Source organism: Pristiophorus japonicus, chromosome 10, assembly GCF_044704955.1.
Source record: "Pristiophorus japonicus isolate sPriJap1 chromosome 10, sPriJap1.hap1, whole genome shotgun sequence".
Lineage (NCBI taxonomy): Eukaryota > Metazoa > Chordata > Chondrichthyes > Pristiophoridae > Pristiophorus > Pristiophorus japonicus.
The window spans coordinates 42484536-42511920 of NC_091986.1; the positions used below are offsets into that span (position 1 = coordinate 42484536).

A 27385-nucleotide genomic window follows, 5' to 3' on the forward strand; every position below is an offset into this window, starting at 1 on the left:
TGCTACCAGTGCCACGTGATAGTCAGAGTAGGAATCGCAGGATAGCGCAGATGAATACGTGGCTTGAGCAATGGTGCAGCAGGGAGGGATTCAAATTCCTGGGGCATTGGAACCGGTTCTGGGGGAGGTGGGACCAGTACAATCCGGACGGTCTGCACCTGGGCAGAATCGGAACCAATGTCCTCGGGGGAGTGTTTGCTAGTGCTGTTGGGGAGGAGTTAAACTAATATGGCAAGGGAATGGGAACCAATGCAGGGAGACAGAGGGAGACAAAAATGAGGCAAAAGCAAAAGACAGAAAGGAGATGAGGAAACGTGGAGGGCAGAGAAACCCAAGGCAAAGAACAAAAAGGACCATTGTACAGCAAAATTCTAAAAGGACAGAGGGTGTTAAAAAAACAAGCCTAAAGGCTTTGTGTCTTAATGCAAGGAGTATCCGCAATAAGGTGGATGAATTAACTGTGCAAATAGATGTTAACAAATATGATGTGATTGGGATTACGGAGACGTGGCTCCAGGATGATCAGGGCTGGGAACTCAACATCCAGAGGTATTCAACATTCAGGAAGGATAGAATAAAAGGAAAAGGAGGTGGGGTAGCATTGCTGGTTAAGGAGGAGATTAAGGCAATAGTTAGGAAGGACATTAGCTTGGATGATGTGGAATCTATATGGGTAGAGCTACAGAACACCAAAGGGCAAAAAACGTTAGTGGGAGTTGTGTACAGACCTCCAAACAGTAGTAGTGATGTTCGGGAGGGCATCAAACAGGAAATTAGGGGTGCATGCAATAAAGGTGCAGCAGTTATAATGGGTGACTTTAATATGCACATAGATTGGGCTAACCAAACTGGAAGCAATACGGTGGAGGAGGATTTCCTGGAGTGCATAAGGGATGGTTTTTTAGACCAATATGTCGAGGAACCAACTAGGGGGAGGCCATCTTAGACTGGGTGCTATGTAATGAGAGAGGATTAATTAGCAATCTCGTTGTGCGAGGCCCCTTGGGGAAGAGTGACCATAATATGGTGGAATTCTGCATTAGGATGGAGAATGAAACAGTTAATTCAGAGACCATGGTCCAGAACTTAAAGAAGGCTAACTTTGAAGGTATGAGGCGTGAATTGGCTGAGATGGATTGGCGAATGATACTTAAGGGGTTGACTGTGGATGGGCAATGGCAGACATTTAGAGACCGCATGGATGAACTACAACAATTGTACATTCCTGTCTGGCATAAAAATAAAAATGGGAAGGTGGCTCAACCGTGGTTATCAAGGGAAATCAGGGATAGTATTAAAGCCAAGGAAGTGGCATACAAATTGGCCAGAAATAGCAGCGAACCTGGGGACTGGGAGAAATTTAGAACTCAGCAGAGGAGGACAAAGGATTTGATTAGGGCAGGGAAAATGGAGTATGAGAAGAAGCTTGCAGGGAACATTAAGACGGATTGCAAAACTTTCTATAGATATGTTAAGAGAAAAAGGTTAGTAAAGACAAACGTAGGTCCCCTGCAGTCAGAATCAGGGGAAGTCATAACGGGGAACAAAGAAATGGCGGACCAATTGAACAAGTACTTTGGTTCGGTATTCACGAAGGAGGACACAAACAACCTTCCGGTTATAAAAGGGGTCGGGGGGTCTAGTAAGGAGGAGGAACTGAGGGAAATCCTTATTAGCCGGGAAATTGTGTTGAGGAAATTGATGGGATTGAAGGCCGATAAATCCCCAGGGCCTGATGGACTGCATCCCAGAGTACTTAAGGAGGTGGCCTTGGAAATAGTGGATGCATTGACAGTCATTTTCCAACATTCCATTGACTCTGGATCAGTTCCTAGAGGGTGGAGGGTAGCCAATGTAACCCCACTTTTTAAAAAAGGAGGGAGAGAGAAAACAGGGAATTATAGACCGGTCAGCCTGACATCGGTAGTGGGTAAAATGATGGAATCAATTATTAAGGATGTCATAGCAGTGCATTTGGAAAGAGGTGACATGATAGGTCCAAATCAGCATGGATTTGTGAAAGGGAAATCATGCTTGACAAATCTTCTGGAATTTTTTGAGGATGTTTCCAGTAGAGTGGACAAGGGAGAACCAGTTGATGTGGTATATTTGGACTTTCAGAAGGCGTTCGACAAGGTCCCACACAAGAGATTGATGTGCAAAGTTAGAGCACATGGGATTGGGGGTAGTGTGCTGACATGGATTGAGAACTGGTTGTCAGACAGGAAGCAAAGAGTAGGAGTAAATGGGTGCTTTTCAGAATGGCAGGCAGTGACTAGTGGGGTACCGCAAGGTTCTGTGCTGGGGCCCCAGCTGTTTACACTGTACATTAATGCTTTAGATGAGGGGATTAAATGTAGTATCTCCAAATTTGCGGATGACACTAAGTTGGGTGGCAGTGTGAGCTGCGAGGAGGATGCTGTGAGGCTGCAGAGCGACTTGGATAGGTTAGGTGAGTGGGCAAATGCATGGCAGATGAAGTATAATGTGGATAAATGTGAGGTTATCCACTTTGGTGGTAAAAACAGAGAGACAGACTATTATCTGAATGGTGACAGATTAGGAAAAGGGGAGATGCAAAGAGACCTGGGTGTCGTGGTACATCAGTCATTGAAGGTTGGCATGCAGGTGCAGCAGGCGGTTAAGAAAGCAAATGGCATGTTCGCCTTCATAGCGAGGGGATTTGAGTACGGGGCAGGGAGGTGTTGCTACAGTTGTACAGGGCATTGGTGAGGCCACACCTGGAGTATTGTGTACAGTTTTGGTCTCCTAACATGAGGAAGGACATTCTTGCTATTGAGGGAGTGCAGCGAAGGTTCACCAGACTGATTCCCGGGATGGCGGGACTGACCTATCAAGAAAGACTGGATCAACTGGGCTTGTATTCACTGGAGTTCAGAAGAATGAGAGGGGACCTCATAGAAACATTTAAAATTCTGACGGGGTTAGACAGGTTAGATGCAGGAAGAATGTTCCCAATGTTGGGGAAGTCCAGAACCAGAGGTCACAGTCTAAGGATAAGGGGTAAGCCATTTAGGACCGAGATGCGGAGGAACTTCTTCACCCAGAGAGTGGTGAACCTGTGGAATTCTCTACCACAGAAAGTTGTTGAGGCCAATTCACTAAATATATTCAAAAAGGAGTTAGATGAAGTCCTTACTACTAGGGGAATCAAGGGGTATGGCGAGAAAGCAGGAATGGGGTACTGAAGTTGAATGTTCAGCCATGAACTCATTGAATGGCGGTGCAGGCTCGAAGGGCCGAGTGGCCTACTCCTGCACCTATTTTCTATGTTTCTATGTTTCTAAATGCTGTCCTAAGTTAGTCTGGAGCAACTATTAGCTATCCAAACTGGCTTAAATAGCCAAAACAGGCGTAGGTGGCTGGTAACGGCCCCTTTTGAAAAAAAAATCAACTAAAAAAAATCCTAACTACTGGCACAAATTAAATGTGCAGAATGAGGATTTTTAAGATACTCCAGAAAAATCAAGTTGCTCCAAAAACAAAACGGAGCCACTCCTGGCTAAATTTGGGCCCAATGACACTGATTAAAGTAGGCTTCGACACACAGCAAGTGCAACAACCCAATTATATCACAACAGTTAACAAAATCACTTACAACTCTTTTCGAGGAGACAAAATAAAACATTTAAATCAAGTACCCCCCCAATCTGGGGGGGCCACTCCAAACATTTTCCAATGCCCATTTTTGTTTTTTTTGGGGGTTTTTTTGTATTTTTGTCGTTTTTTGGGGGGTTTTTTTGGGCATTAAAATCGTATATTTTACAAGTGCCCACATATAAAAGGGGAGGGGGACACTAAAACCCGGCAATTAAAACAAATTAAACCTTAAAACATATAAAGTCAAATTAAAATTTGGTTGCCGGGGTGACGATGCACTCCCTCCGGCGCCCACCTCTTGCGGAAGGCCGCGAGCGTACCGGTGGACACCGCGTGCTCCATCTCTAGGGACATTCTGGCCCGGATGTACGCGCGGAAGAGAGGCAGGCAGTCAGGCTGAACGACCCCCTCGACCTCCCGCTGCCTGGACCGGCTGATGGCACCCTTGGCCGTGCCCAGGAGCAGTCCTACGAGGAGGCCCTCGGACCTACTCGCTCCCCTCCACACAGGGTGCCCAAAGATCAGGAGTGTGGGACTGAAGTGCAACCAGAAATTGAGGAGCAGCCCCTTTAAATAATGGAACAGGGGCTGCAACCTCGCACACTCCATAAAAACATGGAACACGGACTCTTCCAGACCGCAGAAATTGCAAGCGGCCTGGGAGCCCGTGAACCGGCTTAAAAATTTATTGCACGGGACTGCTCTGTGCACCACCCTCCAGGCCAAGTCCCCGATAAATAGTGGGAGGACTCCCGCGTAGAGTGCACTCCATCAGGGACCCCCGCCTCCTCCGGACGGCAAGATGGTACGCCATGGCGTGTCCGGACGGCAGACGAGGATGGCAAGGTGGAGAGTGTGCAGGAGCAGCCCGTACAGGAAACCCCTCCGCGCAGAACTGAAAGGCACGGAGGGGATTTCCCCGAGGCGGCTCAAGTTGTGAGGCGCCGGCTCCCGAGGGAGGTTCCGGGGTTTGGCGCCGATGAGGAATTCTGTCTGGACAGGGGTCAGTTCGGACAGGATCTCCCCACGTGAAGATTTGAACTTGGATCGTTGGATTCAAAGTCCAGAGTGCTCACCATTACACCATAGAACCAACACAAAATCACTTACAAAACCCTGCCTTATTCTCACCTGTTCAATTGCAACACTGGACAGAATCACAATTTAATTGTATGCCTGTACCAATAAACAGCTTAGTGATTGATATCAACTGAATTAACAAGCTCCTTGATGAAATGTCGCAAAAAGCTTTCGCTTTGATTTCCATGAACACAAATGCTTTTTCATTGATTGTAAGTTTGTACTGAAAGCCAGCTTTACAAGAAGTTATACTTTGGCACCTCAGGAAGTGTATGGAATCTAAAACCACTATTCACATTGTTAATCCCTTCTGCTAAATTCAGGAACTTGTTTTTGAATAGTTTATTAAGAAAAGGTGGATATGTTGGGAGGTTATGCTTCTATCAGACATAAAATACCAGAAAAAAAGATTGCATTTATATAGCGCAGTACCTGAGGGAGCGCTGCACTGTCGGAGGTGTCGTCTTTCGGATCAGACGGTAAACCGAGACTACATCTGCTCTCAGGTGGAAGAATGGAAGAAAGCCTTGTATTTATATAGCGCTTTTCACAAGCTCAAGATGTTGCAAAGAGCTTTACAGCCAATGTAGTATTTTTGAAGTGTGGTCGCTGTTGTAATATAGGAAACGCAGCAGCCAATTTGCGCACAGCAAGCTCCCACAATGTGATAATGACTAGATAATTTGTTTTTCAGTGATGTTGATTGAGGGATAAATATTGGCCAGGACACCTGGGATAATTCCCCTGCTCTTCTTCGAAATAGAGCCATGGGATCGTTTACGTCCACCTGAGAGAGCAGACGGGGCCTCGGTTTAACATCACATCCGCAAGAGGTTAAAATAATAATTTAAAGCCTCGACTCTACTGAGACAGGTGGGCGCTAGTAGAAATATCTTCATTTTGAGAACTAATGTGTAAGTAGTTTTCTTCCAAACTTGTATGTGAATCCTGGTTTCACGGCCCTCTTATCCTTGAGCAGTTGTCAGAACATTCACAAGAGTATTCTCGGCCGCCTGCAATCAAATGCAATGTTGCAGACCGCTCAAATTTAGCAGTTTATAAACTGGGATTGGCTTTAGGCACACAATACCAAGATAAGATGGGTTTGCCACGATCCCCCAGGCCAATGTCAAACAAAGGTTTAACCAACACCCGGGATGTAGAAATGCTAATTCTTGAAGATTCAGTGACTTCAAAACAGCAGTGACAAACCGAACAAAAAGCCTGAGCTTTTAATCGTTCTCCAACAAGGTGGAATATTTCCCCTCTCTTTACCAGCCTTAATACAAGTATCGTTCCTGGTGTCATTCTTAATAAATTACAGCCTACACACATCAGAACAAATGCTTTCATATTCCACCCTCAGATCTCACAAATATGCAAAGCTTCCAGACAAGGAGGAAGAAATATTAAGCAAATATTTCACTAAGTTTCTCCACTCCAGCTCCCGAGATGTTTTCTTTTCCAAACTAAAAATGAGGGAGTTTTCTAAACTGGTTAAACAGTATTTACTACCAATTGAAAACGCAAAGCAACTGTACTATTGATTTGCAGATACTCCCAACAGGTAATACTAGACGGGTGAGAGACAATTATGGTCTACCAACTGAAGATAAAACGAGTTATCCAGAATAATTAGACGAGTGCCTGAATTTTAAAAACGGATTTATTGCAATCTTAGAACACACACATACGAGAAGTTATTCTTAACTACCAAAAGTACCAGCAAAGATTACAACACCAAGCACCCTTACTGCCAGCAATTTCTAATATGTTAGGGAATGTTTAGAAAACCTGGTCTCTGGCAACAACTTGAACAGATCTGGGTCGATGTGCTGTTTATTCTCCCCCACCCCCCCACACCACACACACATAGGGACACAAGGTGAGGCACAACACAACCCCAGGGTGGGGAGCCAAGACTTCACAAACGAGCTGGTCTAATTTGGAGAGGAGAGGGCGTCCTCGCGTAAGCAGCTAAGTGCATCGTAACAGATGCAAGAATTATATTTGGAAAGGCTCCGAAACAAGTGTTACTGGGGGTTTCTTTTACAAAGAAAAAATAATCATCATTTGCAGGCTGCGTTGAACTTACATCCAGGCTCTTGCTCGAAGGCTCGGTGGGTGCCACCTCGCCAGTATCTAGTTCAGGGTCGCACGGCGCACCTTTGCATTTCTGAAGAGGGTCAACAAGTTCCTTCTTAAAGAGTCGGTTCACTCTCCCATGCATTTTCTCCACCAGCCACAGCCAGTGCGAAAGTCCGGAGCACTTTTTGCAAGAAGTGTTACAAAAGCGGTGGGGAGTTTTACTCAAGTGAGCAGCCGCGCAACTCCAGCCCAGGAAGGAAGCAAGGGACACAGCCCTCCAGCAGCCCGGGTTAGTGCAGAATTTGGGTTACATCTCGCCCAGAGAGGCAGTGAAAGTTTCCAGCGACGTTACTCCGCCCGTCAAAGCCAGGCAGTGCGTAACTCACAGGACAAAGGACCTGCCCAAGATCTTTGCCATTGGAGCAGGCAGAGTGTTGCCTCTCGCACACACCCTGCACATAATCACAGCAAACATGCACAGCACTCTTCCTAACCCCAGTCAGGAACTGTGGAACGTGAAGTGCAGGATTACTGACTGCACAACTCTGTTCCTCACTCCATGTCCCCATCACCTAAAGGTTGTGGGTTCAAGTCCCACTCCAGAGACTTGAGCACATAAATCTATGCTGACACTAAAGTGCAGTACTGAGGGGGCACTACACCGTCGGAGGGGCAGTACTGAGGGGGCGCTGCACCGTTGGAGGGGCAGTACTGAGAAAGTACTGCACTGTCAGAGGGGTAGAACTGAAGGGGCACTGCACTGTCAGAGGGGCAGTACTGAGGGAGTGCTGCACTGTCGGAGGGACAGAACTGAGGGAGCGCTGCACTGTCGGAAGGGCAGTACTGAGGGAGTACTGCACTGTCGGAGGGACAGTACTGAAGGAGCACTGCACTAACGGAGAGGCAGTGCTAATGGACCGCTGCACTGTCAGAGGTGCCGTCTTTCAGATGAGACGTTAAACCGATGCCCCTTCTGCTCTCTCAGGTGGACGTAAAAGATCCCAGGGCGCTATTTTGAAGAAGAGCAGAGGGTGTCCTAGCAAATATTTATCCCTCAATGAACATCATTACAACAGATTATCTGGTCATTATCATGTTGCTGTTTGTGGGAGCTTGCTGTGTGCACATTGGCTGCCACGTTTCCCACATTACAACAGTATACTCCAAAAGTACTTCATTGGCTAAAGCACTTTGAGATGTCAGGTGGTTGTGAAAGGTGCTATATAAATGCAACTCTTTCTTTCCCAATCCATTCAACCCCCAAAACGTTGAAACTTACTCTGTCCTCAGCTGCTCAAAAAAGGTGGTTTTATGCTGCTGAATGCAATATCATTTCTTGGATTGAACTGCACAGATTTCAGGGTTGCCAACTCTCCACGACTGCCTTGGAGTCCCACAGAATGAAAGATTAATCTCCTGGAAACTACTGCAAACTACCAAGATTAAACAAAAAAGGAAGATTTGCATTTATATAGTGCCTTTCATGACCACCGGGCATCTCAAAGCACTTTACAGCCAAAATGAAGTACTTTTTGAAGTGGAGTCGCTGTTGTAAAGTGGGAAATGCGGCAGCCAATTTGTGCACAAACAGCAATGTGATAAGGACCAGACTATCTGTTTTTGTTTTATTGATTGAGGGATAATTATTGACCAGGACTCTGGGGGATAACTCCCCTGCTCTTCTTCCAAATAGGGCCATTGGATCTTTTACATCCCCCTGAGAGAGCAGATGGAGCCTCGCTTGAAAATCTAATTTGAAAGACAGCTCCCCCTGACAGTGCTGTACTCCCTCAGCACTGCACTGGAGTGTCAGCCTGGATTTATGTGCTGCTCTGAAGTGGGACTTGAACCCACAACCTTCTGACTCAGAGGCGAGAGTGCTACCCACTGAGCCATGCTGACACTGATTAAACAAAAATCACAGGGGTGTTTATTTTGTTTAACACATGTTCCGAGCCTTCAGGAAAGTGTCGAGCAAGTTGGGGGCAACTATCTGCAGGGTAACAGAGGGAGTCATCCTGCGTTACTGGAACTGTGCAATACTTAAGGCCGGACAACGCTAAAGTCGACAGTGACTCAGAACATAGTGGTCTGAAAGGGTTAAATTATGAGGATGGTAGTGGGGAAAATGTTAGAATCAATTATTAAAGATGTAATAGCAGTGCATTTGGAAAGCAGTGACAGGATCGGTCCAAGTCAGCATGGATTTATGAAAGGGAAATCATGCTCGACAAATCTTCTTGAATTTTTTGAGGATGTAACTGGTAGAGTGGACAAGGGAGAACCAGTGGATGTGGTGTATTTGGACTTTCAAAAGGCTTTTGACCAGGTCCTGCACAAGAGATTTGTGTGCAAAATTAAAGCACATGGTATTGGGGGTAATGTATTGACGTGGATAGAGAACTGGTTGGCAGACAGGAAGCAGAGAGTCGGGATAAACAGGTCCTTTTCAGAATGGCAGGCAGTAACTAGTGGGGTACCGCAAGGTTCAGTGCTGGGACCCCAGCTATTTACAATATACATTAATGATTTAGACAAAAGAATTGAATGTAATATCTCCAAGTTTGTAGATGACACTAAGCTGGGTGAGCTGTGAGGAGGATGGATGCGAAGAGGCTGCAGGGTGACTTGGACAGGTTAGGTGAGTGGGCAAATGCATGGCAGATGCAGTGTAATGTAGATAAATGTGAGGTTATCCACTTTGTTGGCAAAAACAGGAAGGCAGAATATTATCTGAATGGTGACAGATTAGGAAAAGGGAAGGTGCAACAAGACCTGGGTGTCATGGTACATCAGTCATTGAAGGTTGGCATGCAGGTACAGCAGGCGGTGAAGGCGGCAAATGGCATGTTGGCCTTCATAGCGAGAGGATTTGAGTATAGGAGCAGGGAGGTCTTACTGCAGTTGTACAGGGCCTTGGTGAGGCCACACCTTGAATATTGTGTTCAGTTTTGGTCTCCTAATCTGAGGAAGGACATTCTTGCTATTGAGGGAGTGCAGCGAAGGTTCACCAGACTGATTCCCGGGATGGCAGAACTGACATATGAAGAAAGACTGGATCGACTAGGCTTATATTCACTGGAATTTAGAAGAATGAGAGGGGATATCATAGAAACATATAAAATTCTGACGGGATTGGACAGGTTAGATGCAGGAAGAATGTTTCCGATGTTGGGGAAGTCCAGAACCAGGGGTTACAGTCTAAGGATAAGGGATAAGCCATTTAGGACCGAGATGAGGAGAAACTTCTTCACTCAGAGAATTGTGAACCTGTGGAATTCTCGACCACAGAAAGTTGTTGAGGCCAATTTGTTAGATATATTCAAAAGAGAGTTAGATGTGGCCCTTACGGCTAAAGGGATCAAGGGGTATGGAGAGAAAGCAGGAATGGAGTACTGAAGTTGCATGATCAGCCATGATCTTATTGAATGGTGGTGCAGGCTTGAAGGGCCGAATGGTCTACTCCTGCACTATTTTCTATGTTTCTATGTTTCAGACTAGGCTTGTATTCCTTCGGGTACAGAAGATTAAGGGGTGATCTAATAAAGGTGTTTAAGATGCTTAAAGGATCCGATTGGGTAGATAGAGAGAAACTATTTCCTCTGGTGGTGGGGAGTCCAGAACAAGGGGGCATAACCTTAAAATTAGAGCCAGGCCGTTCAGAGGTGATGTCAGGAAGCACTTCTTCACACAAAGTGCAGTGGAAATCTGGAACTCTCTCCCACAAAAAGCGGTTCAGGCTGGGGGTCAATTGAAAATTTCAAAACGGAGATCGATAGATTTTTGTTCGGTATGAGTATTAAGGGATACAGAACCAAGGCGGGTAGATGGAGTTAGGTCGCAGATCAGCCATGATCTGATTGAATGGCTCAACAGGCTCGTGGGCCTGAGTGGTCTTCTCCTATTCCTATGTCCCTACTTGAGTTGCTATGGTCCTGCATGATATTGTGGTGCTGTGGAGCAAAAGTCTACCCAGGAAGTGGGAGGCAGGTAAACTGGAAGAATAAGACAATGGTTGCAGTGGGAGATTCTGTTGTCAAGGGATCAACAACTTGCATTTATATAGTGTCTTTAACATCAGAAAATATTTGAAAGACACTTCACAAGAGCATAAGCAGACAAAAATTGACTTCGAGTTGAAGGAGGAGATATTAGGAGGAGCAACTAAAACCCAAAGAGGTCGGTTTATGAATGATCTTAAAAGACGAGAGAGGTTTAGGGAGGGAATTCTAGAGCTTCATCATCATAGGCAGTCCCTTGAAATCGAGGAAGCCTTGCTTTAACTCTAAAAATGAGTTCTCAGGTGACTGAACAGTCCAATGAGGTGGGACAGACAGTCGTTGAAGGAAAGAGAGGGTGGGACTGGTTTGCCGCACGCTCCTTCTGCATGTTCTCGGCGACGAGACTCGAGGTGCTCAGTGCCCAGTGCCCTCCCGGATGCATTTCCTCCACTCAGGGTGGTCTTTGGCCAGGGACTCCCAGGTGTCGGTGGGGATGTTGCATTTTATCAAGGAGGCTTTGAGGGTGTCCTTGAAATGTTTCCTCTGCCCACCTTTGGCTCGCTTGCCGTGTAGGAGTTCTGAGTAGAGCGCTTGCTTTGGGAGTCTCATGTCAGGCATGCAAACAATGTGGCCCGCCCAGCGGAGCTGGTCAAGCTTAGGGTTTAGATGGCTGACGGCATGGCCGCCAATGGTGGGGCATGTACAAGAGGCCAAAGTTGTCATAACTCAAAGTTCTAGGAGTATTGTAAGCCTAGTGGAGGTTTGAGATAGGGAGGGGCAAGCCACAGAGGGTTTGAACACTAGTATATTAATTTTAAAATCGGGGAATTGCTTAACCTGGAGCCAATGTAGGTCAGCGAGCACAGGGATGATGGACGAGTGAGACTTGGTACGAGTTAGGACACAGGCAGGCAGCCGAGTTTTGGATGAGCTCAAGTTTACGGAGGGTGGAAGTTGGGAGGCCGGCCAGGAGAGCAATGGAATAATCGGGTTTGGATGTGGCAAAAGCATGGTGAGAGTTTCAACAATTGATGGGTTGAGGCAGAGGTGCAGACGGGCAATGTTACCGGGTTGGCAGCAGCTAGTCTCTGTGGTATTGAGGGTATGGGGTCGGAAACTCAGCTCAGGGTCAAATAGGACGCCAAGGCTACAAACTGCCTGGTTCAACCGGAGACAGAGGGCAGGGAGAGGGATGGAATCGGTGGCGAGGGAACATAGTTGTGGCCTTTTTTGGAGTCATGACCAGGAGTCCCAAACAGTACGTTGTCGCCATGGTACCAGGGTGAAGGACATCACAGAACAAACATTTTGGGAGGGGAAGAGAGAGCACCCGAAAGTCACAGTCCATGTTGGAACCTTTGAGACAAATAGAAGCGCATTTGAGGTTATGCAGAGCAAGCTGGAAGGAGTTAGATGCCAGATTAACACATCTCAGGGCTGGTAATCCTCAATTTCCTTCCTGTCACGCAGACAGGGGAGGTAAGAGAGATTCAGAAGGTTCTCGTCTTAGGAAGGAAAGAAAAGGAAACCAATGAACAATTTGCATTTCTACAGCATAGTTCACTATTCAGGACGTCCCAAAGCGCTTTACAGCCAATGAAGCACTTTTGAAATATAGTCACTGTGGTACCAGAAAGTCTAATGGTTGCCTACTGACCCCATGCCTAAATTCCTGATGTGCACTCCTGATAGCAGAGACACATCAGAAATGCAAATTTGAAAACCTAGCAGGTCAGCAGTGAGCATAACAGCCGAGTCTCATCCTTCCTCACAGTGTCCACATACGCTCACGTCTCCAGCAGGGGTGACTGTGTACCATCACAGTTGAGAATCCTGGCTGGTTTTTTTCCCTGCTTCCTGTGATAAAGTGTCAGACTGCAGGTTACCAACCGTGGCTCCGATCAAGTAATTTAGCACAAACCTGGCTTCAAAATCCAAACAGTGAGGAGAATCAAGGACCAAGATTTGCCTTAACCTCCAACACAAACTATGCTCGGTAAGAGTTTCACAGTCCCAACCATCATTTAATGGCTTTGTGCGTCTCCATTGATCAATTGAGAATAGGATTGCGATGGGATGCCCCATCATCAAACAATCTGCTGATAATATCACTGTCTAGCTTCACACATGAAGAATGGTCACACATGGGTTGTCGGTGCTCAATGGGACCACATTCTCAAGGAGAGAAATATCAGCAATTTGACAAATATAAAAATAAACTTCAAACATTGCATAATGCAACAGAAAATATAAAAAGGACAATTGTAAAGCAGTCTTTAGGTACATCAGCAACACAAGGGGTTGGATCATTGACCAGTTCAGTAGGGAGGCAGTAATTGAGGACAGAAAAGCAGCAGAATCATTAAATCATTATTCTGCGATCATTTTTAATCATTCAAAGGGAGGGGTTAGAGGTCTCTGTGCTGAGAGAGGCACCACACCTTAGGAAGGATATATTTGCATTGGAGGGAGTGCAGCGTAGGTTTTACCAGAATCCCTGGCCCAGGACCGCCCAGGGTGGGAGAGAAGCATCCGGGAGGGTGCTGAGCACCTCGAGTCTCGTCGCTGAGAGCATGCAGAAACCAAGCGCGGAACGAGCATGCAGCAAACCAGTCCCACCCACCCTTTCCTTCAACCACTGTCTGTCCCACCTGTGACAGAGACTGTAATTTCAGGCATTGGACTGTACAGCCACCTGAGAACTCACTTTTGGAGTGGAAGCAAGTCTTCCTCAATTTCGAGGGACTCCCTATAATGATGATGACGACGACCTGGACTCCAAGGATCAAATTACAAGGAGATTTTACACAAATTAGGGTTGTATTCGCTGGAATTTAGAAGGTTAAGAGGTGATTTGATTGAAGTTTTCAGGATATTAAGAGGAACTGGTAGGGTAGATAGAGAGAAACTATTTCCGCTAGTTGGGGAGTCGAGGACCAACCAAAAAGTTGGAGCCAGATCTTTCAAGAGTGAAGTTAGGAAACATTTCTACACACAAAGGGTGGTAGCAGTTCGGAACTCTCTTCCACAAACGGCGATTGTTGCAAGGCCAAATGTTAATTTTAAATCTGAGATCGATAGCTTTCTGTTAAACAAAGGTATTAAAGGATATGGAGTTACATCACAGATCAGCCATGATATTGAATGGCAGAACAGGCTCGAGTGTCTAAATGGCCTACTACTGTTCCTATGTTCCTATAAAGAATGATGGAAGTATAACACAAGTACTTGACCTTGGTTTCCACAGAAGAGTGTGGTAGTGGGAGTGAAAGGGAAGAGGAGGAGGAGGCAGAGTAACATATGGGATAACTGCAGCAAGAGAGAATTACTGGAACTCAAGTGGAAAACGCACCAGCCCCTGATGTCATGCATCCTTGAATGCTTAGGGAAGTCAGAGAGGAAATAATACAACACAAACCTCTTTATATATGGAAGTTAAAGCAAGAACTTGCAGTTATACAGCGCCTTTGACAACCTCAGGACATCCCAAAGTGCTTTACAGGCAATGTAGTACTTTTTTGAAGTATAGTCACTGTTTTGAGAGAGAGAGAGAGAGAGCAACACAGAGCAAGCTGAATGAATGAAGGATTAAATGAATGAATGAAAGAAAATGTTCTAGGTATGGGGGCACAATATCAACATTTTCAGATGAAACAAATCAGGGAACATCATTAACCGTGAAGAGGACATGGGCAAGTTAGTAAATTAGGCAGATAGCGTCCGATGAAAACTTAAGCAGCAAAATTTGAGTTGATATACTTCGGAAGAAAGAATGAGAGGAAATATGCATTAAATGTTTTAAAGTAATAAAGGGACTTAAAAAGTTTCACATACACAAAACGGGAGGACAAGTTGGTTGATAAAGCTGTGAACAAAAGATATGGGATCCTCCATTTTTAAATTTAGGTATAGAGTATAAAAGGAAAGAGGCGATGCTAAGCCTCTAGAAATCATTGGGTAGTGCGCAGATTGTATGTAACGTTGGTATCTTGTGTCGTAAAGGATGTCAAAGCCGTGAAGAGTAAGCAAGCTTAAGAGGAAATCTGATAGAAGTTTACAAAATTATGAGTAAATCTGAAAAGCTTATTTTCACTGGTCAGTGAGACAGTAAGTACAGGTCATAAATTTAAGATAATCAGAAGAGCAAAAGATGGAGATTATGAGAACGCCCTAGACTGCCCTACCAGAAATAATGGAAGAGGCAGAATCTATAATAGCTTCCTTCTGTACTGTAATGTCCTGTGATGAATAAGGGAGAGGCAGCAGCTGTTATTTACCTGGATTTTAGAAAGGCATCTGATGTTGTTTATAGACAACAGAATGATTCACAAGATGCATGCTCGTGGGATAGATGGCAACAATTAGGCTGGATTGAAGCTTTGGCTCAAAGTCAACAAATGGTCGTGTTATGTAGGGAGATACAGAGAGTGTGCATCCCCATACATAAGGGATTTTGCAGTGTGCAAATTGCTGATAGATTTAGTTGAGGAAAGACGGAAGGAGGCTCGAGTGGAGCATAAACACAGACATGGACCAGTTGGGCTGAATGGCCTGTTTCTGTGCCATATATCTCTGTAATCCTATTTAACTTTTCCTACATTACAAAAAATGTTTGATTGTCTGTAAAGCACTGTGGGATGTCCTGAGGGTGCGAAAAGGGCTATAGAAATACAACATTAAAAACAGAACATGCTGGAAATCTCAGCAGGTCAAGCAGCATCTGTGGAGAAAAAAACCCAGAGTTAATGTTTCGGGTCGACGACCCTTACAAATCTTTCTTTCTTTTTATATGTATCAGACTTGTAATATGATCTGGCTAATTGATGTCCGAGTTAAAGATGTGATGCAGTAAGCCACAGAATCAACTCTGAATGGACTAAACTGATAATTGTTAGCGTACAAAAGCAAAATACTGTGGCTGCTGGAAATCGGAAATAAAAACAGAAAATACTGGAAATACTCAGAGGGTCAGGCAGTGTCTGCGGAGAGAGAAACAGAGTTTCAGGTTGAAGACCACTCGTCAGAACTGGAAAAAGTGAGAGATGTAGCAGGTTTTAAACAAGAGCAGAGGTAGGGAAAGGGGGGAGGGAAGGAAAGTACGAAAGGGAGAGATCTGTGATAGCGTGGAAGGCAGGAGAGATTAAATGACGAAAGATATGATGGTGCGAGGCAATAGGTAATGGGACAAGTAAAGAGATGGGACTAGAGGAGGTGTAAATGGGAATGGCACAATCATCAGCAACAGCTGCCGTCAGAAAAAATAGGGGCAGAGATTATGATCTGAATGATATGCTAATTGGCACCGTAATTAGCATATACGATTTTCACAATGAGGCAGCTCCTTCATTGCAATAAGCAGCTACAAATGTTTGCAGAGGAGCATTTTAAAAGTACAATTAAGGAGTTGTGATGAAAGGTCACTGAGCTGAAACATTAACTCTGTTTCTCGTTCCACAGATGCTGATCAATGTTTCCTGTAAGCTGCGCTTTGTTCTGAATGGACTGTTTCTTTTACTGCACGTACCTTTAGATTTCCCCGTGATACTGACAACTCCCTCCCTAAACCTCTCTACCTCTCCTCCTTTAAGACGCTCCCTAAAACCTACCTCTTTGACCAAGCTTTTGGTCGCCTGTCCTAATAGCTCCCTCTGTGGCTCGTTAACGTCGTTTGTTTGTTAACGCTCCTATTAAGCGCCTTGGGTCCTTTTACTATGTTAAAGATGTTATATCAATGCAAGCTGTTGTAGGGGAGAGAACAAGTAATGGAACAGCTGACACTTGCGTTACAATGCTCCCTCCACCCTATTATCACCTGAGCCATAGCACTGTGGCCTTTACAAGGTGCACTCGACACTGAGATTACATTGTGCAATGCAGCATAAAGTATCAAAAACTGGGAAAGTTCAGTCACATCACGAGAAACTTTGAAAATACACATAAGAACATAAGAAATACGAGTAGGCCATTCGGCCCCTCGAGCCTGCTCTACCATTCAATGTGGGGAAAATTGCGTCGGAGGCTTCCTTCAGACGAACACCTCCGACTGGAACATTTTCTACGAAAATATCTGGTGATCCCGAAGGAACGGGACTGCGGTCACAGGCTTAGTTTCGCAGTCCAGCGTATGGAAACATGTCTTCCAGGTACGTATTTGTATCCTGGGATCACGTGGGCTTGGACCACCAATGAACATCTAGTATTCTCATTGATAATAACCATTTTTTATGAGCTCCCATTACTATCAATGAGAATACCCCCAAAAAATAACACAACACAATAAATTTTAAAAACCCTCACCTATTTAAAATTAACTGAAATTGAATGTAATGTTTTCGAAAAAAATATTTTTTTGAATTTTTTTTATAATGTGTTTTAATAGGGTTAAAAATAAACTTGCCTTAATGGACAGGGTTTTTAATATAAAAATTATTGATTAAATTAAATTTTTCTATGTTTTAAAACTCTTACACTGATAAAAGTAGATTATACGCCTGCTTTTACCAGGCGTAAGAGTTTGATGGACATTCACTGGGCAAGCGTTGGACAAATAGCCCAATCTCTACCCCGTGGATGTCCTTCTAATGGGGATGCATATGCTCTGTCAAAAGACATTTTGACATTGCAAAAGCTGGTTCTTGGCGCATTTAAGAGGCCTCTTCAAGTGCCTGCGCACATCGTATGCACCCAGAGAGGCTGCAATTTTCGTCCCAATAATATCAAGGCTGATCTTCTACCTCAACTCCACTTTCCTGCACTATCCCTAGATCCCTTGATTCCCATAATAACCCAAAATCTATCGACCTCTGTCTTGAATATACTCAACGACAGCCTCCACAGCCCTCTGGGATAGAGAATTCCAAAGATTCATCACCCTCTGAGTGAAGAAATTTCTCCTCATCGCAATCCTAAATGGCCAACCCTATATTCTGAGACTGTGAGACCTGGTTCTAGACTCTCCAGCCAGCGGAAACATCCTCCCTGCATCTACCCTATCAAGCCCTGTAAAAATTTTGTATGTTTCAATGAGATCATCTCTCATTCTATAGGCCTAGTCTACTCAATCACTCCTCATAGGACAATCCCCCGATCCCAGGAATCAGTCTGGTGAACCTTCGCTGCACTCCCTCTATGGCAAGTATAAGGAGATCAAAACTCTACACAATACTCCAGGTGCGGTCTCACCAGGGCCCTAAATAATTGTAGTGAGACATCTTTACTCTTATCCTCAAATCCTCTTGTAATAAAGGCCAACATACCATTTGCTTTCCTAATTGCTTGCTGTACCCGCATGTTAACATTCAGTGATTCGTGTACAAGGACACCCAGGTCCCTCTGAACACCAACATTTCCCAATCTCTCACCGTTTAAACAATACTTTGCAGGGATTGGGGGTGGGTGTAACTATGTAACTAAGTCACCTTCTTTCCCACACAGTTAACTACCAGTATAACCAATAGCGAAAATCTGATATTAGTGGCAATAGTGTTAAGCCCGATCGGTGGTGTGTGTGTGTGTGAGAGAGAGGGAAAGACAGAGAGATGAAGAGATAGAGAGAGACCACATTAAGTCAGAATTCGAACTAAGAATTATTAGGTTTGTATATTGTGCCCAAAATAGTACGGATCAGGAAGACCTGCTGAGATCCAGAATCACAAACATTTTCTTTTAAATGAATACCTAACATAAAGGGATATCCTATTTGTCTAAAACATATCTAAACAAAATTATAATTGAAAGCTTAGTAGAGAGCTTTGGATTCTCTTTTATAAATGAATTCCGGCAGTGGCTGCTATTCTTAACATTCATAGCATTTTGACAATGTAAAGATGCCCGTGGAGTGCTAAGTAAAGCTGCACACATTACATATTACAGTCCATATTGTTCAGAAGAATAAATAGCTGTTCAAACAAATTTCAAAAATTAGAAATAGCAAAGGCAGTAATTCATGACATATTCCAGCTGCCTTCCAGCATTGCACAGTGCCAACTGTGGCTCAGAGAGTAGTACTCTCGCGTCAGATTCAGAAGGTTGTGAGTTCAAGTTCCATTCCAGAGATTTGAGCACAAAATCCAGGCGGACACCCCCAGTGCAGTGAGGATGTGCTGCACTGCTGGAGGTGCCGTCTTTCAGATGAGATGTCTGCGCTCCTCTAATTCTGCCCTCTTGAGCATCCCTGATTATAATCGCTCAACCATTGATGGCAGTGCCTTCTGTTGCCTAGGCCCCAAGCTCTGGAACTTCGTGCCTAAACATCTCCACCTCTCTACATCTCTTTCCTCTTTCAAGACGCTCCTTAAAACTGACCTATTTGACCAAGCTTTTGGTCATCTGTGCTAATTTCTACTTATGTGGCTCAGTGTCAAATTTTTTATCTCAATTTTCCTGTGAAGTGCCTAAGGACATTTCACTACGTTAAAGGCGCTATATAATTAGAATGTTGTTGTTGTTGAGACATTAAACTGAGGCCCCATCTGCTCTCTCAGGTGTACATAAAAGATCCCTTGGCACTTTTTCGAAGAAGAGCAGGGGAGTTCTCCCTGGTGTCCTGGCCAATATTTATCCCTCAATTAACATCTCTAAAAACAGATTATCTGGTCATTATCACATTGCGGTTTGTGAGAGCCTGCTGTGTGCAAATTAGTTGCCGTGTATCCTACATCACAACAGTGACTGCACTTCAAAAAGTACTTCATTGGCTATAAAGCGTTTTGGGAGGCCTGATGGTCATGAAAGGCGCTACGTAAATGCAATGTTTTCCTTTTTTTTCTTTGTACCTACAAACCTTGGTGTACACACCCTGGGCTTTAAAGAAACCCATGTGTTGGTAACTACACAAGATCAAAGGATTAAAAATTATGTTAATGTCAGAGTTAGGAATGCTTTATGTTCCTTTGCTCATTTATAATTGAATGAATAATCCATTATGAATCATAGTTTTAAAATAAAATTGGCATCAACAATAACAAATTGTATTTATATAGTGCCTTTAATGTAGTGAAACATCCCAAGGCAATTCACAGGAGTATTATGAGATAAACATTTGACACATGAGCCGCACAAGTAGAAATTAGCATAGGTGACCAAAAGCTTGGTCAAAGAGGTAAGTTTTACGGAGCGTCTTGAAGAAGGAACGAGAGGCGAAGAGATTTAGGGAGGGAGTTCCAGAGCTTGGGGTCTAGGCAACAGAAGGCACGGCTACCAATGGTTGAGAATTGTTATAAAGATTAATTGGGACCATACTTTAAAAGGGCATGAACATATAACATCCCTTATCTAAACAAAGGAAGTAATGCTTTGACCTCATCTACACCCATTTTTTGCTTCTTGTCCCATTACCGCCCCCTTTTCCCTCGCACCATCCTCCCTTTTGTCTCTTTAATCTCTCCTGCCTTCCACCCTACCACAGACCTTCCCTTTTGTTCTTTCCTCCCCTCCCCCGTTTCCCTGTCCCTGCACTTGCTTAAAAACCTGTTACATCTCTAACTTTTTCCAGTTCTGACGAAAGGTCATCAACCTGAAACGTTAACTCTGTTTCTGTCTCTCTCCACAGAATGCTGCCTGACCTGCTGATAGTGTTTCCAGTATTTTCTGTTCTGATTTTATTTTGAGCAGGGTAATTGGGTTGATTTATATCATGGTATCAGACACTCGGATACAGTGGTTGAAATACAGAACTATTGTTGCTCAACATGGAAATAACCATACAACATCCTCCAGTTGTAACTAATCAAAATACAGTGAGTTAAGCGAGCATTTACAACTAAAATGTGCAATAAATGAGCCCTTCACCACAACAGATAGTTTATTATTTACCGAGCCTTCACCACTGTGAACTGATTGTTCTCCAGGTGTTCAAGAACCAGAGGTTTCATAATTAAGGGTGAATCAAGATGCACCAAGCAATTAGAAAGGCAAATGGTATGTTGGCCTTAATTGCAAGGCGGTTGGAGTATAAGAATAAGGAAGTCTTACTACAATTGTATAGGGCTTTGGTGAGACCACACCTGAAGTACTGTGCACAGTTTTTGGTCTCCTTAGCTGAGGAAGGACATACTTGCCTTAAACGCAGTGCAATGAAGGGTCACTAGATTGATCCCTCGGATGAGAGAATTGTCCTATGAAGAGAGAATGAGTAGATTGGGCCTACACTCTCTGAAGTTTAGAAGAATGCGAGGTGATCTCATTGAAACATCTAAGATTCTGAGGGGGATTGACAGGGTAGATGCTGAGAGGATGTTTTCCCTGGCCGGAGAGTCGAGAAATAAGGGGGCATAATCTCAGGATAAGGGGTCGGGCATTTAAGACTGGGATGAGGAGGAATTTTTTCACTCAGAAGGTTCTGAAACTTTGGAATTCTCTGCCCCAAAGGGCTGTGGATGCTGAGTATATTCAAGGCCGAGATTGATAGATTTTCGGACTCTAGGGGAATCAAGGGATATGGGGATTGAGTAGGAAAGTAGAGTTGAGGTTGAAGATCAGCCATGATCTCACTGAATGGTGGAGCAGGCACGTGGGACCGTATGGCTTACTCCTGCTTCTAATTCTTATATTCTTATGGTTTTTATCTGGGTTACTTTTGCTGGGCTCCAAATCCAAGGTGGCAGACACTGTCTAGTACCTCTGCCCCGAGGCCATGATTTCTGTGTGAGCCTCAGAATTCAGCAAGTTCTTCCACTGTGAAGGGAATCACAGCCGAGCCAGATCCTGCCTTCGGCTGACATAAAACACAGGTGCACTCCCAGCAGCGAGCATCATGAGTGCGAACTGTGGTCAATTTTCCTGTCCCAAATCCGGGGGCAAGGGAAGGGGTTGAGGCCAATTAAAGAGCCCCCAATCTTGGAAAAAAATTCTTGCATTTATATAGTGCTTTTCGCAATCTCAGAATGTCCCAAAGCACTTTATAGCCAATGAAGTACTTTTGAAGTATTGTCACTGTTGTAATGTAGGAAATGCAGCAGCCAATTTGCGCACAGCAAGCTCCCACAAACAGAAATGAGATAAATGACCAGATAATCTGTTTTGGTGATGTTGATTGAGGGATAAATATTGGCCAGAACACCGGGGAGAACTCCTCAGCTCTTCTTCGAAATAGTGCTATGGGATCTTTTACGTCCACCTAAGCGAGCAAATGGGGCCTCGTTTTAACTTCTCATCCGAAAGATGGCACCTCCGATAGTGCAGCACTCCCTCAGCATTGCACTGGGAGTGTTAGCTGAGATTATAGGCTCAAGTTCTTGGAAGTTGTCTTTACAAAGGAGCGATTTCCTAATACCATTTCAATTGGATTCAGTAAAAGACTGTCGGCACAAATTAGGTAATCACTAAAACTAGTTGGTCGCTATCTGTGTGGTCTTTGGGACAAGTTTAACTCAACAGGGCTTATTTCAACACAACATGTCAATAGCGGGCCAAACCTATGTTAAAAATGAATGCATTTGAACAGATTGTACGAAATGACTTGCATCAGACTTAGTATGGTGCAAGATTATAGCCATAAGGAAAGAATGAAAAGGCTGGGTCTTCAAATCCAATAGAGCTCTTTAAAATTATAAAAGGTTTTGATAGAGTGGATACAGAGAGAGCATTTCCACTTGTGACACAGAGCAAAACTCGAGGCCATCAATACAAGATAGTCACCAAGAAATCTAATAGGGAATTCAGAAGATACTTCTTTACCCAGAGGGTGTTGAGAATGTGCTACCACAGGGAGTGGTTAAGGCGAACAGCATGGATGCATTTAAGGGGCGGCTGGATAAGCACGGGGGAGAGAGGAACACAGGGTTATGCTGATAGAGTTCATAGAATCATAGAATGGTTACAGTACAGAAGGAGGCCATTCAGCCTGTTGAGCCCATCCCAGTTATATGAGGAAGGATGAGATGAGGCTCGAATGGAGCATGAACGCTGGCATGGACTGGTTGGGCCAAATGGCCTGTTTCTGTACTGGATTCTGTGTAATTCATATTCCAGTACGTGGAACAAAGCAGCACATCAACTGAAACAAATGACTTCTCATCTAATACTGACTTGGTCCACCTTGAGAAATATTAAACATGTTTAAGATGTGGAGATTCATTGTTGCATTCCCAGGCCCAACTACTGCACTAGTAGATACAGGACAGTGGGAGTCAATTTCTCGATGTAAGAAAAAGTAAGCAATTCTGCTGCATAACAGGAGCAACTGACAGCACTGAACCCGATTTACATGAGGGAGAAAGGAATAAAAGGATATGTCGATAAGGTTAAATGGCTAGCGGAAGAAAATTACCACACCTCGCACTCAAAAAAATTGAAGGGACATTGGTGTATGTACACAAATCTTTGAAGGTGGTAGGATAAGTTGAGAAGACTGTAACTAAAGCATATGGGATCCTGGGCTCAATTAATAGAGGAATAAAGTACAAAAGCAAGGAAGTTATGCTAAATCTTTATATAACACTGAAGTATTTCAAAATTCCCATCCTGGCTTTCAAATCCATCCATGACCTCGCCCCTTCCTATCTCTGTAATCTCCTCCAGCCCCTCATCCCCGAGATCTCTGCGCTCCTCTAATTCTGCCCTCTTGAGCATCGCTGATTATAATTGCTCAACCATTGGTGGCCGTGCTTTCTGTTGCCTAGGCCCTAAGCTCTAGAGATCCCTCCATAAACCTCTCCGCCTCTCTTTCCTCCTTCAAGACGCTCCTTAAAACCTACCTCTTTGACCAAGCTTTTGGTCACCAGCCCTAATTTCTCCTTATATGGCTCGGTGTCAATTTTTTTGTCTCATAACACTCCTGTGAAGCGCCTTGGGATGTTTCACTACGTTAAAGGCGCTATATAAATACAAGCTGTTGTTATAGTAGTAGTGTGTCCAATTCTGGGCACCACATTTTAGGAAGAATGTCAAGGCCTTGGAGAGGAGAGAGAGAAGGTTTACCAGGATGATACCAGGGATGCGGGACTTCAGTTACATGGAGAGACTGGAGAAGCTGGGATTGTTCTCCTTAAGAGCAGAGAAGGTTACGGGGAGATTGAATAGAGGTGATCAAAATCATGAATGGTTTGATAGAGTAAATAAAGAGAAACTATTTCCAGTGGCAGAAGGGTCAGTAACCAGTGCAGACAGATTTAAGATTATTTGTAAAATAAGCAGAGGGGAGATGAGGAGAATTTTTACGCAGCGAGTTGTTGTGATCTGGAATACACTGCCTGAAAGGATGGTGGAAGTAGATTCAATAGTAACTTTCAAAAGAGAATGAAGGGAACAAAATTTACAGGGCTATGGGAAAATAGCACGGGAGTGAGATTAATTCAATGGCTCTACCAAAGAGCCAGCACAGGCATAATGGGCTTAATGGCCTCCTTCTGTGCTGTATCATTCTCTGATTCTATGTATTTGACTTGAATTCTTTGAAAAGTGCAAGAATCCAAAACTCAGCTGCCCGTGTCCTAAATCACACCAAGTCCTGTTCACCTATCACCCCTGTGTTCGCTGACCGACATTGGCTCCCGGTTAAGCAACGCCTCGATTTTAAAATTCTCTTCGTTTTCAAATCCCTCCCTATCTCTGTAGCGGCCACCGGTACCACAACCCTCCGAGATCTCTGCGCTCCTCCAATTCTGGCCTCTTGAGCACCCCTGACTTTAGTCGATCCACTATTGGTGGCCATGCCTTCTTCTGTCTAGGCCCTAAGCTCTGGAAATCATCCCGAAATCGCTCCGCCTCTCTACCTCTCTTTCCTCTTTTAAGACGCTCCTTAAAACCTAACCATCTGCTCCAACATCTCCTTACGTGACTCGGTGCTAAATTCTGTTTGATAACGTTCCTGTGAAGCGCTTGGGATGTTTTCCTATGTTAAAGGCACTATATAAATACAAGTTGTTGTTGTTTTGAGGTAACAGATTGGTTTCCATAATGTTACAGGTGAATTTGAATAGGTTATAACATTCTGCAGAAGTACACGGGCTACACGCAGTGTTAAAAACCATCACTTCGCACGCAGGAGTAACCAAAATAAATGAACGTCTCTTCTGAACACATACAGTAGAAATAAAATGGGAGCCTTTACCAGAGCTGAACAGATTGACTTCCTTGTCTCCTCACGAGCCACACTCGGCACAGCATTTTCCAAAGAAGCTTGCTCGGTCTGCTGTTTGCAAATATAGCCACCACAGTTCCTTTCGACAATGGTCCTCAAACCTTCGAACAGAATGATACTGGCAGTGCAGCCCATTCCACTTGTGTGCAGCAGACCTCATTAATCGCCCTGTTTCCATGTGGACCGTGGAATGTTACCGTTCCCAATAAAGGTTAGCAGCACCACGCTCAGCATCCTCCTCCCCTTGGGAGCTCACCCCATAGAATAACTGCACCTCTCTCTCTCTCTCTCTCTCTCTCTCTCCCGTCCGCCCCTTTAGCGGTAAACAGCAACACATTTCCAAAAATACATCACAAGGGAGTCCAAAGGCTGCAGATTTTTTTTCTTAAAAAAAAAATCGCACAGCCACAATGCAGCACAAAAACACTGTCGGAATTAAAAGACCAGGGCTTTCTGCGAGGAGTTAAAGATGCAACGGAAAGAATCAAATTAAAGATGAAACTATATCCGTGAACATCATGGGGTCATCTTCCGAGGCAACTAGATTCATCGTCTCATGGAGATACACGTTAAAGCACTGCCGTTGCTGGTGCCTGCCCCTGTTTCAGTTCGATAGCTGCGAGGTTTAAACCTCCCGGTAGGCTTTGCAGTATCTTTAGTGCCGAGGTACACGTTGCCTCCCATCTATTTTGCTGATCTAAAGGTATCGTGATTCGTTATTCGAAATCCCACCGGGACACGCTTGGAAACCGGGCTGAAGGAAACTGGCGAGCATGTAAATACTCTGCAGCTGCCACTCAGAGCATCACCAGTATCAACTTAGTGTTTTTGTTAATTGCTCATCTTCTCCTACCACCATTTCAAAACAAAAGCTTTCTTCAGCAAATCAACCAACAAAGCATGCGGAAACATCTTGAAAGGACCACTTTCAACGACAAGGAACTAGTTGAAAACAAACCCCCTAAAATATTACAGAAATCCTCAATATCAATTTTAAAAACACAATTACAGCATACATGTGTGCATGATATACTTAAAATGTTTTGTAATTGTAACAGGAATTTTACAATAGTACGCGTTAGCAGAAAATTATTACTGATATTAACCACGTATAAGACTGGGATCGGATAGTGATCAGGAAAGAGAGGTTCAAATGCCCCCCCTTCCCGCCCCCTCTACTATGGGGGTTCTACTGCCAGGAACAGTGTCAGCTGTGGCTCAGTGGGTAGCACTTTTGCCTCGGAGTCAGAAGGATGTGGGTTCAAGTCCCGCTCCAGGGACTTGAGCACTAAAATCCAGGCCGACATCCCCAGTGCAATGCTGAGGTAGTGTGACACTGTCGGAGTTGCCGTCTTTCTGATGGGACGTGAAACTGAGGCCCCGTCTGCCCTCTCAGGTGAGCGCCTTTCACGATCTCAGGATGTCCCAGAGCGCTTTACAGTCAACGAAATACTTCTGAAGTGCAGTCATTGTTGTAATGTAACGCAGCAGCCAATTTGCGCATAGCAAGCTCCCACAAACAGTAATGAAATAATGTTTCTTTTTTTTTAAAGTGATGTTGCAGAATACATATTGGATATGACCCCAAGGAGAACTCCCCTGCCAATAGTGCCATGGGATCTTTTACATCCGTCTGATGGGGCAGACGAGGCCTCAGTTTAAAGTCTCATCCTAAAGACGGCACCTCTGACAGTGCAGCACTACCTCAGTACAGCACTGGGAGTGTCAGCCTAGATTTTTGTGCCCAAGACCCTGGAGTGAAACTTGGACCAACAATCTCCTGACTCACAGCATATTATGGTTTTTTTGCATAACTGGTCATGTCAACTTGTTCAAACAAATAAAAGTACATGGGTAGCTTTATAATAAAGAACAGAAACCATATAGCGTGAAATCAAGTTATTACAACATTTTGTAGCTAAGCAGCTATAAAATTAGTCTCCGACTTTCCTACATTACATTATTCAATCATTTTGCAATATCACTATATAATACACAAAACATTTTATAGAAAAAAAATCGTGTCATCATTCTGATAGTTATAGCATCACTATGCCACGCACAGCTTAACATGAACTAGAATTAAATGTTGAAAATCAAATCGGTACATCTCATTAACCACAGCGCATTAAGGGATGGGAGTACACCTTCACATAAACAGTGAATGAAGGAGTGGTGCATCAATTCTCTAGGGAAATAACTGGGAAAAAACCCAAGGGACCATCACTATACCGAGTCCTAATCCGAGCACTCCAATATACCGCAGCTTAGTTTTAATTATAGCATTTGGGTTCTTAGAATCCCAATTATTTATTTCATGTCTCAGTGGGAAAATGATCAGAATTTCTGATTTTTTTTGTTGGCCAAACAAGTACAATCACCTAAATCTCTCACAATTTTAGGGGTGAAATTTCAAGTAGCGTTTTCAGATAGGCACGGTGCCTGAGACAGCCTACTTTAACAACATGGTCATACTGGCTTCTGAAGAAAAATTCGTGTTGCACCAGTCGCCAAG

General features: G+C 44.2%; 1 protein-coding gene across 4 annotated transcripts in view; it reads right to left on the minus strand.

The window, feature by feature from the left end:
• LOC139274972 (dedicator of cytokinesis protein 9-like) overlaps positions 1-27385 on the minus strand; it is a 455604-nt gene that overhangs the window by 329184 nt on the left and 99035 nt on the right. For 2 of the 4 annotated variants that reach the window (XM_070891772.1, XM_070891770.1), the window contains exon 1: positions 6797-7160. The exons of the other annotated variants lie outside the window; for them this stretch is intronic. In XM_070891772.1, the coding sequence (XP_070747873.1) occupies positions 6797-6931 (135 nt within the window). In that variant the 5' untranslated portion in view covers positions 6932-7160. Of the gene's footprint in view, positions 1-6796; positions 7161-27385 lie in introns of those variants that run through there. 4 annotated transcript variants of the gene reach the window in all.